This window comes from Andrena cerasifolii, chromosome 14, assembly GCF_050908995.1.
Source record: "Andrena cerasifolii isolate SP2316 chromosome 14, iyAndCera1_principal, whole genome shotgun sequence".
NCBI classification, from domain to species: domain Eukaryota; kingdom Metazoa; phylum Arthropoda; class Insecta; order Hymenoptera; family Andrenidae; genus Andrena; species Andrena cerasifolii.
In genome coordinates, this window is record NC_135131.1 from 560,967 (window position 1) to 581,757 (window position 20,791).

At 43.5% G+C, this 20,791-nt stretch overlaps 1 protein-coding gene and 1 pseudogene across 1 annotated transcript; one reads left to right on the plus strand and one right to left on the minus strand.

The window, feature by feature from the left end:
• The first annotated feature begins 3,584 nt into the window (after positions 1 to 3,584).
• LOC143376560 (uncharacterized) lies at positions 3,585 to 4,547 on the plus strand (annotated as a pseudogene).
• A 9,276-nt stretch (positions 4,548 to 13,823) lies between these two features.
• Positions 13,824 to 14,711, minus strand: LOC143376561 (uncharacterized). The gene has a single exon (XM_076827039.1). The coding sequence runs from the start codon at positions 14,709 to 14,711 to the stop codon at positions 13,824 to 13,826; it is 888 nt and encodes a 295-aa protein (XP_076683154.1).
• Positions 14,712 to 20,791: the final 6,080 nt, after the last annotated feature.

The window sequence follows — 20,791 nt, forward strand, 5'->3', positions numbered from 1 at the left end:
GATGAATGTGACTACCCAAGGTAAGTAATAAACTCTATCACTCATATTCCTTTCTACTTGTAGGAATATGATATCGTGGATTATGATATTTTTATTGAGAAATTTACGTAAAAATCTCTTTATAATAACGACGGTCATTCATAACATCTGTCACATTTCCTCGTTTCCTTCGAATATGCAATAGGCGTTAATGTATTATATAGGATAGGAAATATTGATAAAGGAAAAAGTTGAATAGTTTCATATCGCTTATTTCTTTACAACCTCAATTTTTTCTTAAATATACTATGCACTGAAGAAGTGTAGTTGTACGGTTTTTTAAGTGGAGTCATGTCTGCTTTTTTTTGCATAAATCTATTCTTTTGGACAGGTAATGGTGCTCGAAGAATGAATAATTCACAAGGTAGGTATTTGAAATTATTTACTGGCAAATATATATGCTTTATTACATACTTTTAAATATTCCAGCGTCACACAATAAACATTTCTTATCTCTGTTTATTATAATTGTTTCCACACTATCAACGCACTCCTTTCTAATGTGAAACAGTTAGTCCTAAATTGGTCTTCTAACCGATCCACTATTCATGTCCTATATGCGGGTCACACTCAACTACCGTGACACGTTCAAATGCACACCCCGGTGTAGATTCACCTCTGAAAGCAGTGACCATGACTTTTTTAACACCCTGTACATAGTTCGGGTTGGGTTGTCAACTTTTTTCGGGAAAATATAACACTTTACAGGTATGTAGATGTGATAAAAAAATATAGTACATTGTGAAAAAATATAGTACTTTTCGAAGGAAAATGGTACAAAATAAAACTACAATAAAACGACATCTTATTTTTCAAAATGTATATTTTTTGTGCAATTTGCATTATTAATTAGTTTATTGTGTTTACAAATATGTCAAAGGTTTGATTGCATTGAAAGTCCAAAATAATATATATGAGAAGCTTATTTTTTATGAGAGATAGTCTGGCCCTGTTTCTCTCTTTCCACCACTTCATGTTCATTATAGAAAAAAATCCTCTCTGTAAAAGCTGATGTGGCGGGGATAGAGAGAAATTATGAAATTATTTTATATACGTTTTGAAAAACAGATCATAAACAACACTGTTTTTCAAGTCGCGTTCAAAAGTTTAAAGTTTAAATCCCCAAATTAAAGTTTTGACGATGCTATAGAATAAAAAAATAAGTATAAATTGTAAAATTTTCTCGATGTATCGGAAATATAGTATTTTTACGTACCTACTATTTCTTTTTTTAACAGTATATACACTTCTCACATTAATTAAAGGATCACCTCTAGGAACCCGCAAAATAGGGGCAAGTTCACATGGTCATAAGTTCGGCAAAAATAGTCGTATCGATATTTTGAAAATATAGTTTGGAAGCGTGAAACCCCTACTTTCAGCTGTTTTTTTAAGATTTTAGCCGCATTGATTTTCAGCAATGTTAACGATATGAAGAGCCCTTGGTCAATTTTAAAAAATTTCTACAACCTGCGGAATTTCCACGGGGAGAATGAAATTTTTTACACAAATTCCATTTACACCAATCGAAAGCGGTGTGTAAAAGAGGAGTAATAAATTTCTTATGCAATATTGTTTGGCGGAGTTATTGAAATTTGAACCAAAAACCGTTTTTTTTTTACTTTAGTTGTTTCTAGCAAACGAAGGAATCATCGTAGAACGTTTATGAAAATAGCAATAGAAAGATCAGTCTTTCCATTTTAAGACGCATCTTTGACTTCTTCGATTCGGTTAAAATTTCGGTGTACGATGTCCTTTCGAAAATATGCTTAAAAATTGCACAAATTCCATTTTTCTTCAACTCGCTATATCTCCGAGAGGGATGACCGAAACACCATTGTCTTAAGCTCATTTTAAAGCGGAGAGTCTGTCGATTCTTTTGAATTCCGCCGGAACCCGCTGCGATAATTTCTTACCTGTGACCTTTAAGTTTGAAATTACCGTCCCGGAAAAAGTTCCGCGGTGGCTTTAGCGACCGCGTGGCTGCCGTATCGCCGGCATTGGCACCACCGATGGCATATCGCGTGGAGGTATGCGTCGTATGTGTGTGCACACACAGGAACCTTCGGTACCGTCGGCGTAACTCGGCTCGCTTTCGGCTGCTACCGTCACTTGTCAGCGGGTGGGGATACGAACAAGAGCGCTCGCTTCCGCGGAGACAACCAACAGTGCGACACATTTTGTAGCCTTCTTTTTCCAAATCGTTAACATCAAACTTAAAGGCCACAGGTAAGAAATTATCGCAGTGGGTTCCGGTGGAACTCAAACGAATCGGCAGACTTTCCGCTTTTAAAATGAGCTTAAGACAATGATGTTCCGGTTATCCATCACGGAGATACAGGGAGTTGCAGAGAAAATGGAATTTATGCATTTTTTCGAAAGGACATCATAGACCGAAATTTTAACCGAATCGAAAAAGTAAAAAATGTAAAAAATTTCGAGTATAAAAGGAGGCGCACGATGCGCAGCGTGGGCATTCCAAAGCATTCAGGGCATTTAAGGCTACGATTCGAATACGCTCTCTTAACTGACGAATACTTAAACCTAGAGGGAGCTTAAGTTTCAACCAATGCGATTCAGCTCGCTCCGGAGACGGTAGCGGCGGATCTCCAGTGTATAAAAGTTACTGGTGCTCCTTTTTGGTCTTTGTATTTTGAAGTTATAGAACCTCGCTTTCACAAAGGCATCGAGCTCGCTCCGGAGACGGTAGCGACCGACGTTCTTGGTAAAACCAAGGTCTCGAAGAGCATAGAATAAAAACTCTGTCAAAAGAAACGAGCTCGCTCCGGAGGCGGTAGCGGCCGTTCTTACTACAGACCTTACCAAGAGTCATCGAGCTCGCTCCGGGAACGGTAGCGGCCGAACTCTGCAATATATACATATACTTTAATAAATATTCACGTAGCATTAATTAGCATAAATATAAAAAACTATAGAAAACCCAAAAACAGAATATATAATCGTAGACTGTAAGCAATATTAAATAATTGTTATTAGAATAAATATTGTCAAATAAAGTCATTGTTAAGTTTAAGTCGTGGATTTTAATCCTTAGTTGTAATAACGAACCCCCACCTATCCTATACTCGAGGGGACGCCGCTCTCCTCTCGAGGACCTACTAGCTTCAGTTGTTTTCGGAGAGCCGAACGTTACAATACGATAAACAGCGTTATCCACTATCGCAACTTGCAACAGTGCATGCGTCACGGTCTTCGTATTACAAAGATACATCGCTTGCTGCAATTCGCTCAAACCTCCTGGCTCCGCGATTACATCGAACTCAATACACGATTTAGAACAAACGCGACAAACGACTTTGAAAAATATTTGTACAAATGGATGAACAATGCGGTATTCGGTAAAACTATGGAAAATGTACGAAATCATGCAGACGTAAAACTTTTGACACATTGGGATGGGCAATGCGATGCGGTGGCAATGATCGCGAATCCATTTTTCCAAGCAGAAGCTTTTTTCGGAAAATTTAATCGCTGTCGAATTGCGAAAACTCGAGGTGAAATTCAACAAACCGATATATGTGGGTATGTACATTCTGGACATATAAAAAATTTATTTGTACGAATTCCATCACAAGTACATGTCCCCCCTACATGGTCAAAAATGTAAAATAATGTACACAGACACCGATAGTCTGATTTATCATATTCAATGCGAGGATATCTATACAACTATGAAACATGATATCGATAGGTTCGACACATCCGATTATACTACCACCAATGCATATGATATGTCACGCTTAAATAAGAAGGTTGCGGGGCTGATGAAGTCCGAAAATAACGGTGCGATAATAACCGAATTCATAAGTCTTAGAGCGAAAATGTATGCACTACGCGTAGACGGCAATAAAGACACGAAAAAGGTGAAAGGTGTCAAGAGTAATGTCGTAGCCAGGGCAATAACTTTTGACGACTACGCGCAGTGTTTGCACAAAGAGATTGAAATAGTCCGCAGACAATCATGCATACGGTCGAAATTGCACAAAGTGTATACCATTTGTTTTGAGTGTAATTGGTACGTGGATGAATGCTGGTTCAGTAACACGCTTGATTTTTAAAACAATAACGTTTATTACAATTGACCGTTACTATGGTCGACAAGAGTCAAAGTATAAATGTGTATATGTATGGCCGTTTCTAAAGCCGACAAGAGTCCAGAACCTTTTTGTGACGTTGTTACTATGTAGAGAAGACACTCGTGCTTTCTCAGTAACTTTAGAGTTTGGTGTAGATAGACTTTTATTACGAGAATGAAAACCGTGCTTAAGGTTACGCGTTAACAAGTGTTTAGGTCAGTGGTCCGTACTGGAGTCCCTGACGTCGGTGGAGCTCCAGGGGTTTTATACCCCTTGAGAGCACGACGCTTTCCTTGTTTTAGGCGGGAAAATCTGGCGGGAAGATTTGGCGGGAAGATCCTCCTGGGAGATCTACCGCCAAGATGTATTGGGAAGGTCCGGAAGGATCTAGCGCTGGGATCTATCGGTTAACGAGAAGTTATGCGATGGTCCTTTGTCACGGGTTCGGGAACACCTCCCTGCCTAGATTGGAGTTCGTCCTCGAACCCTGAAGTACTGGTGCTCCTCAATTTAAGTCGTATGATGGGGCACCCAGCTTCGGTCGTCTTGTCCTTCCTTTCGTCTTATGGGTTGTTTGAGAAGTGGTTGGTGCTGTAGCTGTTGCGTAGGTTGGTGGACGTACCTCTGACTCCGCCGAGAAGACAACGAGTCGCGGCGAGGGCGTTTCTTGTAACAAACTCTCGCGCTGAGTTATCGTGTTATGATTGCTTGAATCGTTATTTGTGTTGTAACAATTTACGTAGTAATATGTACATGGTTTACATAAGCAGAGTGCCAATTTGTAAATTTTAAATTTTTATATTCCATACATCAATACGCAACCAGACAATATCATTAGACCGAATTTTATCGTGACCCATCGTGACTCCGATGTAGATAAGGTTCGAACCTGAATTGCCATGTTGGATATCCTGTAACAGAAGAAAAGTTAGCGAATTTGACTCTATTGATGTGTACTATTTCACGTTTGTTGGGCCTTCTAATCATTATGTTGGTATCGCTAAGAATATCGATAATTTCATAAGGCCCCTCAAATTTAGGATGCAGCGGGTTGCTTATCTTCCTATTCTCGTGTGCACGCAACCACACGTAGTCCCCGATCTCATAATTTCGATGATTCGCGGTCTTATCGAAGGTCTCCTTGACTTTTCTTTTGTAATCCGTGTTCACCTTTCAGGCTATTACTTCACCCTTTCTAATCCTCAGGCGTAGACGATGGAGATAATCGTGGTAGGATTCGTTTCCGTCTTCCAGTAAGTCATCGAGTACCGTGGGTTGTCGCCCAAAGACGAGTTCATAGGGTGAAAACCCGGTATTGCTGTGTTCCGTGCCGTTGTAGCAGTTGACGAAAAATGGGAGCAAGTCGTCCCAGTTCCGATCCGTCGTTCGATTTGCCCTGAGGTATTCCGTTAGGCTCGCATGCATTCGTTCCAAACTTCCATTGGACTGTGGCCTGAATGGGGTGGCTGTAACGTGCTGAATTTTAAACATCGAAAAGAATTGTTCCGTCAATTCGGCGATAAAGTCCATTAAGATTTTGTCCATTATCTGTCAATATCGTGTGTGGTATTCCGAAATGAGAGATATATTTTTCGGAGAGGACTCGAACAGTGGTGTCAGCGGTTGATTGCTTGATAGGGTAGGCTTGTACGAAGTTAGTCAGGTTGTCGTGGAACGTAAGGATGTACGAATGCCCTTGTTCGGTGGTTTCGAGTGGTCCCACGATGTCCAAGGCTATCTTCCGGTTGAACTCGGTAGCAGTGTCCGTGATCTTTGACACTCTGCACAGCTCGCTATGTAGTCGTGCACTTCCCGGTGCATTTCGGGCCAGTAATAACGTTTGCTGAGAAGTTTCAGGGTCTTGGTTATTCCTTGGTGTCCAAACTCTAAAGATTCGTGAAATCGTTGTAACATCTGTCGTCGTTCTTCCCCGTTTTCGGGTTACTTCAGTAGCTCTGCTCCTAGCTCCACGGTAATTGCGGGGTCGTTGAAGATGTCCCTCAAGATCATCTTCAGTTCTTTCTTATCCCCTTCGTACAAGTTCTCGAACTTGGCCAGGTTAATGTAAATGCGGTTGATACCTTCGGATATCAGATCCTGCAACACCTCGGTTAGGAAAGTTTGACACGTTACTTTGTCAAATTTTTCGTATGCGGCTACCACCAGTAGAAGGTTATCTTCGTCGCGCATCTTGCTTAGTTGATTCCTATTACTCATTTCGAATTGGAGTGGAAGCGCATCTTCGGAGACCTCCTTTACGAATACGAAATTCTTTCGCCAGCCTGGTGGTTGTACCTCGGTAAAGCACACTGGGATACGGCTCAAAGCGCCGGCCACAAGGTTCTGCTTACCCTTTATGTAACGGATCTTGTAGTCGTATTCCTCCATTGAAATTCTCCATCGCAGAAGTCTCGACGAAGGATCTTTCACGTTCATTAACCACGTCAGCGGTTGATGATCGGTTTGGATTACAAATTCCTTCCCCAATAGATAAGGTCTGTAATGTTTTAGGTTCCAGACGATGGCAAGCAACTCTTTCTCAGTCGTCGAATAGTGTTTCTACGCCGGGTTTAGGCTCCTGCTTGCGAAAGAGACTGGCCTCAGCGAGCCTCCTTCATTCTCCTGTTCCAAAACGCCGCCAATTGCTGCGTTGCTGGCGTCAGTAGTTAAGACGAAGGGTTTTGTAAAATCTGGAAACTATAGTACGCAAGAATTCTTTAAATCTAGTTTCAGGGTTTGGAGAGCATCTCGTTGGTCCACCCCAAATTCAAAGGGGGGTCCTTTATTCAATAGCCGGTTGAGAGGGACTGCTTTTCGGCTGAAATCGTTGATAAACCTCCTGTAGTATCCTGCCAGTCCCAGGAACTGCTTCACCTGTTTCTCGTTCTTAGGTTCCGGGAACTCATCCACTGCTCTGAGTTTTTCAGGATTAGGTTTTACACCTTCTTTCGTGATGATGTGTCCCAGATATCCAAGCTCCGGCTTCAAATACTCGCACTTGTTGGGCTGCAACTTGAGGTTCTTGTCGCGCAATCTATCGAAGATCTAGCAAATTTTATGGTTATGCTCCTCCAAGGTTTTACCAAAGACAACTATGTCGTCTAGATAAACGAAGCATACGGTCGCTATAATACCAGTCAAGGCGTTATCTATGGTCCGCTAAAATGTTGCTGGAGCATTTTTTAACCCGAAGGGCATCCTACAAAGTTCGAAGTGTCCATCGGCCGTGGAGAAGGCGGTCTTTTCGCGATGTGGCTTATGAAGAGGAATTTGATGAAACCCGCTTGCCAGGTCGAATGCGGAAAAATAGAGAGCCTGCCCCAAAGAATCCAGAATTTCTTCCATGTGTGGGAGGGGATAATTATCCAGTGGTGTCTTGAGATTTAATTCCCTGAAATCTATCACAATGCGCCATTTCTTTACTCCCGATGCATCCATTTTTTTAGATACTACCCATAGGGGAGAATTGTAGGGAGATTTGCTGGGTTGGATTACACCGTTTTCCAACATCTCTGTAACCTGTTTTTTAACTCCTGGCTTGTGTACAACAGGATACCGAAATTATTTCACGTTAACCGGTCTGTCGTTGCTTGTATTTATCGGATGTTCCGCAATATCCGTTTCGGGGAGCTGGTCACCGGGGAGAACAAATATATCCGGATAAAGTCGAATAATGTCCCATAACTCGGCCGCGTCTTTTTCGTTGACGTATCCTAACCTCGTATTCTCGCGTAAAAGTGCTTCTCTCGCTTGGCAACTGCTTGGCGATTCGGTTCGTGCCATGAAAATGATCTCTTGTTTTTCCATGTCGAGCTTGATACGCTCCAATCTCATCATGGCCATACCGATCAATCCATCGTATTGGCCGAGGGTCCCCGTTTTTATTACGTTGAACTCGTATCCGTGTAGGGCGATGCAAAATTTGGACTCCCCTTCGCTTCCGTTGGATGTTGAATACTTGCAAGTTTTGTGTTTTAGCGGGCACCCCAGTGCAGCTTCTTCAGAAATGAGATTAATTGAGGCTCCGGTGTCAAGCAAGAATTCGCGAGGTCCACTAGGTGTTTTAACCGTTAACGTGGCTAGTTCGGCTGATTCTCTGGCAGTGTATGCCTGGTGTCGGGTATCGAGGCTGTTGTCTTGAAAATTTATTTCATTGCGGCGATTTTCACGCGGGTCGTCGCGTCTTCTTAAATCCCTATGTTCAGGACATTCATTTGCGCAGTGAGGCCCGTTGCAAGTGTAACATCGCAGTGCGGAACGTGGTTCATCGCGTCTTCTCTGGTCCCTGCGTTCAGGACACTCGCTTGCATAATGAGGTCCGTTGCAGTTGTAGCACCGTAAAGAGGACCGCGATTCTTCTCTACCGTGCTGCGCCCTAGTCGTAGACCCACGTTGAGCAAGGAGACCTCGTTGGTTCCTATCGTATGCGTGCCTGGGGTCCTGATGTTCGCGATCGCGATGCGGAGTGAAGTCGCGATTTATTTGTTGCCCTACAGATTCTTCCTGATCGAACTGAATAGCGAAGTCGGCAGCTTCGCGTAGTGTTGAAGGCTTCATGGCAGTGCTTAGAACACGGGTATTTCCGTTTAATTCACGGAGGAATTGTGTGCATGCTAATCTATCTTCGTTACTCTGTATTGCTTCTTTATATACCGCTGAATGAAGAGGGTCGTCAAGTACAGCCCGGCGACCTTCGCGCTGGCATTCAGTGAATCGCTTTACGTAGTCGAGCACGGGATCCCGACCTTGCCTGATTGACATTCGTTTCTGCACCGCTAATTCGTAACTTTTAATACTTCCGAATTCTTGTCTTAAGATTCGGCATAATGAATCGATTGTTGTAGGAATGCTACCATCTATTGCTCTACGAGCATCGTCTATTATTTTTTGGGTTAGGAGAAGCCGTACGTAGATATCATCCGCTGGTGCGGTGGTTTCGAATAGACTCTTGATTTCTCCAATAAAGGTTTCGACGGAAATGTTTTTGCCGTCAAACGTAGTAACTAACTCGAGGCTCTGACGAATATTTTTAATTTCCCTAGTAGTGTCTCTACTAACATGGTTAGCCCTATCAGAAGTTCCTGCTGCAGATGCAATTCTTGGCGCGGGCGCGGCACTTGTACCCGGTTGGTCGAGCTCGCGTTCATTACCGAGTTCGGTACTTTCACCCGGTTGATTAGTTTTGAACTCATGCTCACTACCAGACTCGTCCGTCGAGGTATTATTTCTTGGCTCGCGATACGTGGAGAAGGACATTCTGATACAGTTTATGTTGTTACTTACAAGGGTAACTAGAAGATGTACTCGCATTGATTCCTCGTTGATGTTTTGTGTCTTCTGTCGATCACCTCGATGATCTTGGTGCGTCCCAAATGCACGGATCCTCAGACCGAATTTTCTTCTCGTGGATCGCCTCGACGATCGTAGTCTATCCCACCGCTGCCACCAGAAATTTGTTGTTACGATGTAGAGAAGACACTTGTGCTTTCTCAGTAACTTTAGAGTTTGTTGTAGATAGACTTTTATTACGAGAATGAAAACCGTGCTTAAGGTTACGCGTTAACAAGTGTTTAGGTCAGTGATCTGTACTGGAGTCCCTGACGTCGTTTTTTTTTCCTTTCGTCTCAGTGGGGGTGGGAGTATTCCACACCCTGAGGGCCGTCCCTCTGGCCTATGAGCCCAGTTACCGGCCAAGTGGTATGAGTGGTATTACCGATTGTCGTGTAAATTGAGCACAAAGTCAGTGGATATTGCGGAAAAATTGCAAAAAACCGCAAGGCGTGGTTATAGGTAGCAGTAGATATTTGTAAAAAAAAAACATAATTAAGGGACGGCACAGGACAACACAAGACGGAAAACACACGAAAAGAGAAGAAATATCAAGTGGCACGCGGGAGAGCGTTTAGTGAGGCTACAAAGGGAATCAGAGAGATGAACGCTAAGAGGCTTACGCTATTATGAAATTTATAGAAACACGGAACGAACAAGATCGGGCTACCAGGAAAGGGGGAAAGGGATTTTAACCCTATAAGGTATTTTTTTAATATCGAAAGGAGCAGTGCGGCGGACCAGCGGATTGATGTGGTCAGAGACCTGATAGTTATCTATAATACTTAGAGTGAATTCATGGATACGTGGAACGTCATTATCGGAGTGCAAAGCCCCAGTGGAGTAGAGTGTGGGAGAACCGGTGATAATTTTTAGAATTTTGTTTTGAAGGCGTTGTAGCTTAGTTCGGTTGGTTTTAGTGGTGTTCCACCAAACTTGGGCGCCGTAGGTGAGTACCAGGCGAATGCAGGTTTTGTAGATACCGATTTGTAAACGCAGATTGAGTGGAGACCTATGGCTGATGTGCGGATATAAAAAACCAGTGACTTTAAGGGCCTTGTCAATACGGTCGGAGATGGCAGCGTTCCAGGACATTTTTTGTTGCAATAAAACTCCCATGTATCTGACCTGTTTACTCCAGGGGATAGTATGGTTACCAATGCACAATTTATGATTGTCCACAGCCGAAAGAACAGAGGTGCGGATGGAGAAAATAATCGCCTCGGTTTTATCCGGGTTAATCTGTAGCTTCCAGGCAAAAAAGAACAGTAGGACGTGGTCTAGATAGGTCTGGAGTCGGTGTACCATGGGAGAAAGGTGCCATGAAGAAGTGAATAACGCGGTATCGTCCGCGTAAAGGGCGAGCTCACATTCGGCTCGCTTAGGTAAGTCATTAATATAAATATTAAAAAGCGAAGGGCCGAGAATACAGCCTTGCGGCACTCCAGGCAGCACACGATGGGTGTTGGAATTAGTACCCAAGTATGAGACGTACATCTAACGGCCCGTAAGATAAGACGCTATAAGTTTAATGAAGCCCGTCGAGAAACCAGCCAGACTGAGCTTGTATATCAGGGCGTCGTACCAAACTGAGTTGAACGCCCTGGATAAGTCAAGAAGAACCATAGCGGTGCTGCGATTGGTGTTTAATTGGTGAGTAATGTGCCGAGAAATGCGTATGGTTTGTTGAATAGTGGAGTGACCCTCGCGAAAGCCGAACTGCTAGTCAATAATGACATTATTGTTTAACAGAAATTGGTTCAGATGCGCGTGGATGCATTTTTCAAGCAGTTTGCCGAAAATTGGCAAAGGCTTATTGGCCGGTAGCTACTGGGCAGCTCGCGCGGTTTACCGGGTTTTTAAGCCGTGGGAAAATAGCCCAGAGAGACCGAGGATCTAAAGATATAATACAATTGAAGTAAGATTTTGCGCGAGGAGTGTTTCAGCATAGGCACCGAGATGCCGTCACCCCCGGGGGCCTTCCTAAGGGCCATGCTTTTAATAAAATTAAAAATTTGTTCAGGAGTGAGTGGGACGCCAGATATACCCTCGGCAGGTGCATCGTTCAGTGTGGAAATATATCTGGCGATCAAGGCAGCGTTCGGGGAAGGTAGCTGTGCCGCACTATCGTATGTGCTTATAAAGGTAGAGATCAGTAGGTCCGCCTTGCCAATGTCAGAGGTAATAATGTCCTGTCCTTCGCGGAGAGGAGGCAGCGTCCTAGATGTTTTTGTGGTGGTAATTTTCCTAACGATCTGAGGGTGCGGTCCCAGTGGAGAATGCGAAGGTGAGATATCCGTTTGCGAATGGTTGCCATCAGATCACGGATCGCCGGAGTCATAAAGTGTGTGCCGTAGCGTTGACAATTACGACGTAAGACTCGGCGGTGCCGGATGAGCGAGGAGAGTGTAGAATCGGTGAGGAGGTGAGCCTCCTTGATTGTCGTCGTAGAAACAACAGTGGCTTTCCGGCGACAAGCGTGTAGGAAAGAGATAAGCTTCTTAATCGCATCGTCAATATCCATGGTGGATGGAAGAGTGTTCTTGATACGGTGACGGTGAGTGTGTGTTTTGAAGGTCTCCCAATCAATAGTGGAGTCAATACCGGGAAAGGCGAAACTGTGAGTTGCGGATATAATGACGGGGCGGTGCACCGTATCGAAGTCGTTCGTGGTATTGCAGTTGAAGTTGGAGTGGAAGTCCGTAATGAAGAAGTCTATGGTAGACGGACGAACGGATCCGATGTAGCAGGTGAAAGTGTCCGGATGTATGATGCGGTAAGGATTTTTACAGTAGTGATCGTACAGTACCCGGCCAGCCTTGTTGGAAGAGGAATTATTCCAGAAGCTGTGTCTGGCGTTCCAGTCACCTCCAACCAGAAAAGGAGATCCCATTCGAGTAAGGGAGTCAAAAACACCCGAATCCTTGATAGCCGTGGGGGGTGCGTAAAAGGCACCAATCGTAATCCAAGGGGACGCAAGCCTAATGAAACACGCCTCGCACGACGCAAATCAGTGGACGGCAGACTGGTGTACCTAATTGTATTATGTATAAAAATTGCAACGCCTCCACCCCTAGTGGGGCGATCCGCGCGAACCATCGAGTAGCCCGGGAGGGAAAACACATCCGTGGGAGAAAGCCAGGTCTCGGTGACCAGGATAATGCCGGCACGCAGCCCGGCCAACGCGAGGATCAACTCGTTACGCTTCCGAGGAAGCGAACCAGCATTCCACAGCAATATTTTAGGGAGCGACATCGATAGTGTCCAATTTTGCTCATTACTGTAAAAAAGACTTGAAATTTCTCGGCCAGGGTGCGGCAGGGTCTGAGATTCTCGATTAGAGATCGAGTAAGTGAAAGTATGTGTTCAACGTTGACGATGGAGTAAAGTTCTTTAAAAGCAGCCATTAAATCGTACATGGATTAAACGTTAAATGGGGACCCACTGTCACAGCGCGGACCAGCTGACTCCCCATGGGTCGCTGGGAGAGGAAAGGAGGAAGTGGTGGGGAATCTATGAAACCCGGTGACGGTATCGGAGTAGGAAGGGAAGGGGGAAGGGAACGAGGACTGAGGATGGGGGATGACAGGGTGGGAGATCGGCTTTAGTTTTTAGGGTGTTATTAATTAGTAACCCGTTAAAAGTAGTAGGCTTGTTTTTACGCTTATCTAGAAATTTTAGTAGAGAAGGACATTCACTATATTTGGCTCTGTGCGGACCCGAACAGTTAATACAGGTGGAAGGGGAGTCCCGAGTTTTCTGACAATCAGAAGAGTGGTGAGCGCCTGCGCACTTAACACATTTAGGAGTCAATCTGCAGTTTGAAGCGGAATGACCGAAGGCCTGACATCTATAACATTGGGTGTAATTTCTTTTAGAGAGAAATTTCTCCCAATAGTTGCGAGTGCTAAAGACCGTGTTAACTTTTGTAACAGTGCTGGGGGTGATACCCATCGGGAATGACACCCTGTACAGGGCGTAATTGGAAGGGCCATTACGACCTCTAGGGCTGAGAATTGAGCAGGAAGCGGGATGAAGCCCCTTATGTTTAAGCTCAGTTAAAACTTCCTCAACAGGAATCTCGGGTAGGCCCTTAAGGACCATGGTGAGCATACGCTCCGCGTTGAGTGAAAAGGTGAAGTAGGGAACTTTATTGTTGTTCAGCGCCTCTTTGAATTTAATAAAAGAATCGGTGTTATCAAATTGTAGTCTAATTTTATTGCCCAAGTATTTGATGCTAAAGGTCTTGCCGAAGTCTTGAGCGAGCTCACGCTCGAATTTCGGGATGCTGTAGCAGAAATTTGAAATGTATAACGGGGGGGTCTAGTGTTAGTGTTTACGGTAGCGCGTGGAGCTATATTAGTCACAGTGGTCTTTTACTACCGCCCACGCGAGCTCAATTGGATTCAAGTCGCAATGGTAAGGCGGTAGTCGGAGAATAGTTCTCCCCGTTGTCTTTGCGAATTCATCGATCACATATTTATCGTAATTGGGCTTAATTCTGCGAACCTCGTCCAATAACTGCCACTTCAGTGCGTTATCTGGCATTCGTATTCCCTTGCTGGTAAGCCACTCTCTTATCTGCGTTTTTCTCCAGCTCGTTACGGGACAGCGCTCCTGTTTCGCAGAGTGGTACGGCGCGTTATCCATCACAATAACGGCGTTTGGTTTTAAATATGGTACAATGTGCTTAGACCACTCGAAAAAGTGTGCCGCATTCATCTCATCGTGGTAATCAGCGCTCTTGGTCTTCGATTCAAAACACAGCAAGCCATTTTCGACAAAACCATCCTCCGATCCAATATGGAGTACGATGAGGCGTTTTCCCTTCGCAGTTGGAGTAGATAGGCCAATCGTCAGGCCCCTTTCTCTGGCGTTCGATGCAGAAGCTATGGTGTTGTCCACCCACACTCGCTGCTGTGTGTCGCCTGCATTTACCCATGTCTCGTCCAAATAATAAATGGGCCTTCCCGCTGTTCTGAATTCTCGAATTTTGGTCATGAACGTTCGGCGCCAACGAATTATATCTTCCCGCTCGATAAGGGCACTATTGCGTTGTCTTTGTACGTACTTGAAGTTCATTTTCTTCAAGAGGCGTTGTAACGTACTCTGCGATAAAATTGGTAAATTTTCGTCTCTTTGGATCGCCGCCAAAACTCTCGGAACTGTCGGTAGTTCTCTTCGTTCCCAAAAGGCGTGCACATGCTTCCTTATTGCTCTAATTTCGTCTTCCGACATCTTCTGCATTATATCGGGCCTTACCCGTTTCTTCGAAGGTGAAGTCACGGTCCCCGTCGTTTTAAATTCTTTTAAAGTTTCGACGACGGTACGATATCCCATACCGCAAGTATTTCCCACTAATTTTATTATTTCTTTGTATTTCATCTCCGGAAATTGAGCTTTCTTGTCATTGTAAATATTGATAATAATCTTTCTTTGTCCAGAGTGAACTATCTGTAAAAGAAACGTTTCCCATTAAATTAAAGTATACATTTTTCAGGCCTTTCAGGTTAATATTTATCCTTATAATATTTCAGTTGCTTATAATACTTCAGTTACATATAATATTTCAGTTACTTATAATATTTCAGTTGCTTACCTTTCCTTTTTTATTTTTCTGGATGGGGAACCGCGAAGTTGATTCCATTTTGCGTAATATTATATCTGTCGCACATTTTTTGTCACATATTCTTGAACCGACATTTGCAATAAAAAAGAGACAATCAAATCCGACAAAAAGTCGAAACACGCGGTATATACGAAAGTGGCGCCACGCCAATGCTTTCGGCGCAGAACGGACGCGCAGCCGAAAGACCATTGGTGGTGGCATAGCCAAAGGGCGCCAACATGCGCAGAACCGGTCTAAACTCGTCGGTCGGCAGGTTCCTTCTAAAATGACTTGGAGTATAGGATCTATCGGTTAACAAGAAGTTATGCGATGGCCTTTTGTCACAGGTTCGGGATGATCCCTGTCTTTTGGCGCCAGCCTGGCGCATAGCGTAACAACGTTTCTCAGTTGAGTTCTGATCTTTCTCCTCCGCGAACCCTCTAACGAGACCTCGGTTTGTCCCACCACCAACCTCTACTACGGAGGTCCGATCAGGGTGGAAATGTTCGTACACTAATCAGTTTTGAAATATGGCGCGTTGGGCGGTTTCCCGAAAATTGTCCACACTCCGCCCACCTTTCCGCATAAACAAACTGCAGTGGGGAGAAATTCTACCGAGACCCCGAGACAGACCCCAAGGTCCCGCGGAAGACACGACCCTCACGTGCGCGGCCTGTCCAGGGGGTTTATGATATGTCAATCGCTATTGAGCGCCAGGAGAGGCTCCAAGGGTACCCGTCATAACTGGGATTTGAAGTTTTCCCTATTTATTATACCAGATGTTTAACAGTCACAATAATCGTGCTAATGAAATTCTTAAGCTCAAAAATAGCAAAGAGACCACGTTCGCATGATAAACCCTGTGGCCTTTCGAATCCTTAACACCATTTCGGAATCGAAAATCGCTCTAAGTCCGTAGGACGACAAGCGGTATATCGTACCCGATATTATAAAATACCCTTGCGAATAATGAAATTATTATATGAAATAAAATTGCACATATATGTATAACATAAAATTGTATTTATTGAACTATGTATCTATTTTATTGAATAGATTATTTTTATTTATCCATGAATTGCGTGATTTATCAAATCCAAGCCACTTGACGTATACCTTATCCCCCTTCCTACGCAACACTTTATCCACCAGATACACAACAGGATCTGTAACGCGTTGCAGCTCGTGTTCATAGAATCCTCCGGCAACAAGTTTTCCACAGGAATCGAGAAGCAGATACGTTGCGGCATTAGTTGCTTGTACTTTGGCTATCTTGAACACCTCTGTTATCCAATTTGGTGTATAGACTTTATCGAAGATGGTTTTAAATTTCCTCACGCGCACAAACTCGCCCAACTCGAATCTCGCTGAAGCAGTGATTGTTATGTTGTTGTATAAGGTAGCTAGTAGCTTATCGGCGATTACTGGGGTAACATCGCAAGGACGCATTCCGATGGTTTTATGTTTTCGTGCATTATACTCTGCAAGTAGATGCGGTAGCGTATCGGTCCATCTATAGGTTCCATTGAGCGTAAACATTTTCCGCATATTGTTCTTCAAAGTTCCATTGAAACGTTCTACGGCGGAAGCCTTCATAATGGAATACGTCGAATAATGATTAATGTCATGCTTTGTCAAGAGTTTCTGCACATCGGCGTTGTAAAATTCTTTTCCATGATCGGTTTGCAAATTTTTCGGATATCAATCTCTAAATATCTTTGCAAACGGTTTAGTCACCTCAGCGCCATTTTTAGTCTTGAGCGGTACCGCTCATGCATACTTGCTCAGCACATCGATGACGGTGAGTATGTAGTGGTCTCCGAGGAAAATGTGTTCGAGCTGGAGCGTGCAATTCCTCCACAAGTTGTAGCTTCTTGTGGCCATAGTTTTCTTCACTCATGGATTTCGATAATGGCTGCATGTTTGATCGCAGATGTATCTTTGCCACGAATGATGTGATAATTATCGTGTACGTGCATTATGGGCTCTCCACCGCCCCAAGGAAATTCTGGACAAGTTCAACCGTCTCGCATGATTCTTTTTCGCATTGTTGCTATGGATTCAATGTCCGCGATATCTTTTGAACGCTGTTTTGCAACGTCAGCATATTTCTCTGAAACACAACCAGCTTTCTCTCTAATTCTTCCCGCTGCTCTCTCAAAAGTTTAATGCTCTTTTCCACGTATAGTTTATTAACGACATCGCTGTCAACTGTCAGCTGTGCTACGCGTCGTATCTTGCGTGATTTTGCATCAATGTTGGCGTCGGCCACGCAAAAAGCGTTATCTCGCATATAATTTCGAAGCAAACCACTCCATTTGTAATAGTCCATTCTAACTGCTTCACTCTTCTCGAGCGATACCCCAAATTTGTTGATCGGCATCTCGATACATACAGTGCACATCATCGGCGCGCCGTTTAATTTATAATGCGGCCTACCTCGCGGAGTTCCTCGATAGTCGATAGAATTTCGTGGTCATACGCGTTGTTACCCGCCTGACGCGACGCTTCCAGCAAACGGAATTGATCAACCAACTCATTGGGATTGTCTCAGTGCATGTAATCGATCTTGTTATCGTTTACCACCATGACTCGCGGTGTCATTAGAACTTTCCCTGCCTTACAGGTTGATGCACGGGGGAGTAGCGGCGCAATTACATATTTATACTTGTATCCCTTGTTGCCCAATATGGGATTTTGAGCATTATGACCACGTCTGTGGGCATTCGTCGTCAGCAGTATACTTTTGTATTTTTGTTTATCGGCAGCGGTGTATACAGGGTTATAAGCTGCAACCTGCGCGCGCGCGAACTTGTAAAATGGCAACACCGCCTCACGGACGCATTCCACTACAACAGTGCGCCGATACTTCCGCCATCTATGAGCCAATGATGAAAGTGCAGGGTCTTTTAGGTGCCAGTAGAGGGTGCTTTTGACTTTCGTCAATGAATATTAAATTTGACGTAGCAGACGGGTAAGAAAACGGTAGCCATTTTAAGAGTGCGACCGCGCCGATCCCGTTATCTACGTATGCAATGGTCCAGCAGCGGTATTAGACCTCGCTGACGCGTTAGTAGCCCGGGTTAATGAATTTGGAGCATTTTTCGCATAACTTTTCAACTACAAAAGATATCGGAATGCAATTTGCACCATAAAATGGCGACAAATTATCACCTTCTAATGATGGAAATTTTACCAAATTTTACGTTTACTTAATTTTTCTTTTTTCAATTACTTAACCATAATTGTTGCGACAAGCCTTTGCAAACTGTTCATTTAAATACTTTATGTAATGCTTTTTTAAAATTCATCATTCTGTCATTCAAGTGACAGCAATGGATTCCTTGAATTCTTACGATTAAATTGTCAAAAAAAATTAAATCGGACTACTATTAACGAAACGGGCTTTCAATCCTGCAAACTAATTTTATGCGTAATATCGTTAATTGAGACAGTGAGAGCAAACAACGGACTAACCCACATTTTTTTTCGAAATTGAGGTAGTAGCAATAACGTATTCCAACTTGGAACCATATTCTTGAGCCCGGTGTGCGCCACTATGGGGTGACATACGTTAATATCATCTTTTGAAACGACACGCCACTTTTGTGTGCTTTGATACGCAGGTGGCGAAAAATCAAGCCAAACCTATCGTAGCTAAAATTATTGAAATTGAGACGGGTACGAGACCAGTCGATACATTGTTTTCAAACCTCGTTACAGTAATCTGGGGTGCGAGTGGTAAACCGGCCATAAAAGCGGAGCGCTCGGCTCGCTTACCTGAGTCGGGAAATTTCGAATAGCTCTTTGCGACGTTAATTTGAAAGTGACCATCTTAAAATTCTTGAAGCTCGGGCATCACCGCTGTCCAGCGCTCGCTAGCAGCTTCGAACGCCGGACCGGTGCGAGAAGTGCCTTCTCGCATGTTTCGCGACATTCAATTTCTCTTACAAGCCTATCATTATATTTTCCTTAAATTGATTCCGCCCTTATCATTGATTTCGTCCTATTGTTCACCTACACTACTTTGCTCTAGGTAGTTTTCATATTTATTTATTGCTTGCTCGGCTCGCCCAGACGAGGCAGGTCGGCTTGGTGAGCTTGAGTCGGCGAGCCATGAGCGTTCTCAACGCACGTGGGTTCGGCGATTCGCGCACAAAGGTCGCCGATTCACGTGCCGTCAGATTACACCTTTAGGCGCGCGTAAATAAATAAATATGAAAACTGAGGCGCGAGGAAGTCTACACGGAAGACTATTCCGTGCGATCGTTTTCAGATCAAATTCTAACGCGCAAAGAAGCGGGCGAGTAAACCGATAATACCTAGAGCAAAGTAGTGTAGGAGAACAATAGGACGAAATCAACGATAAGGGCGGAATCAATTTAAGGATAATATAATGATAGGGTTGTAAGAGAAACTGAATGTCGCGAAACATGCGAGAAGGCACTCCTCGCACCGGTCCGGCGTTCGAACCTGCCAGCGAGCGCTGGACAGCGGTGATGCCCAAGCTTCGAGAATTTTAAGATGGTCGCTTTCAAATTAACGTCGCAAAGAGCTATTCGGAATTTCCCGGCTCAGGTAAGCGAGCCGGGCGCTCCGCGTTTATAGCCGGTTTACCACTCGCACCCCAGATTACTGTAACGAGGTATGAACACAATGTGTCGACTGGTCTCGTACCCCACTCAATTTCAATGATTTTAGCTACGACAGGTTTGGTTTGATTTTTCGCCATCTGCGTATCAAAGCAACAATAGTGGCGTATCGTTTCAAAAGATGATATTAACGTATGTTTCGTTAAAAGTAATCCGATTTAAATTTTTTTTGTCAATTTAATCGGAAGAATGCAAGAAATCCATTGCTGCCATTTTCATATTGATACGATGAAAAATAAAGAAATTCCGTTACGGCGCTTCGTATAATAAATAACTCCGGGTTATTTATATTTGATTGGTTTCGAATAAAATTTCTGCCTATTATTGGGAGCCAATTTTTTATTTAAAATAATTTTATGCTCATCTCTGGTTCCAACTACCACTACTGCAAGGTGGGGAACGTACCCTTCAATGCGGCCGCCCGGTCTAGTCAAAATTGCGCAGGCTGGATGCGCGTAATCATTATGTGGTCCCCTCTTCGAAATGACGGAAAATGTAACCTATATGCTACATGACAATGAATGTTTATTGGCTATTTCGTTCTATTACGCTACATTTGTGAACTTTGTATGACTTAACATCCTTCCAAAATATTATTACGCCGCAACAGTATTTTTATGAAATCAGGTATAGCATATAGGTTATGTTTTCTGTCAGTTTCGAGGAGGGGACCACATAATAATCACGCGCATCCAGCCTGCGCATTTTCATGTACCATTCGAAAAGTTGACATAAACAGAAGTCACTACAGGTAAAATCGCAAAAAAAGGAAGCCAATTTGTGAAAGTAATGATACAGGGACAACTAGCCTATTTTTTATCGGCGCCATGAATTTTAAAAAGAGCATTATATAAAGTATTTAAATAAACAGTTTGCAAAGGCTTGTCGCAACAATTATGGTTAAATAATTGAAAAAAGAAAAAATTAAGTAATCGTAAAATTTGGTAAAATTTCCATCATTAGAAGGGGATAATTTGTTCCCATTTTATGGCGCAAATTGCATTCCGTTATCTTTTGTAGTACAAAAGTTATGCGAAAAATGCTCCAAATTCATCAACCCGGGCCAC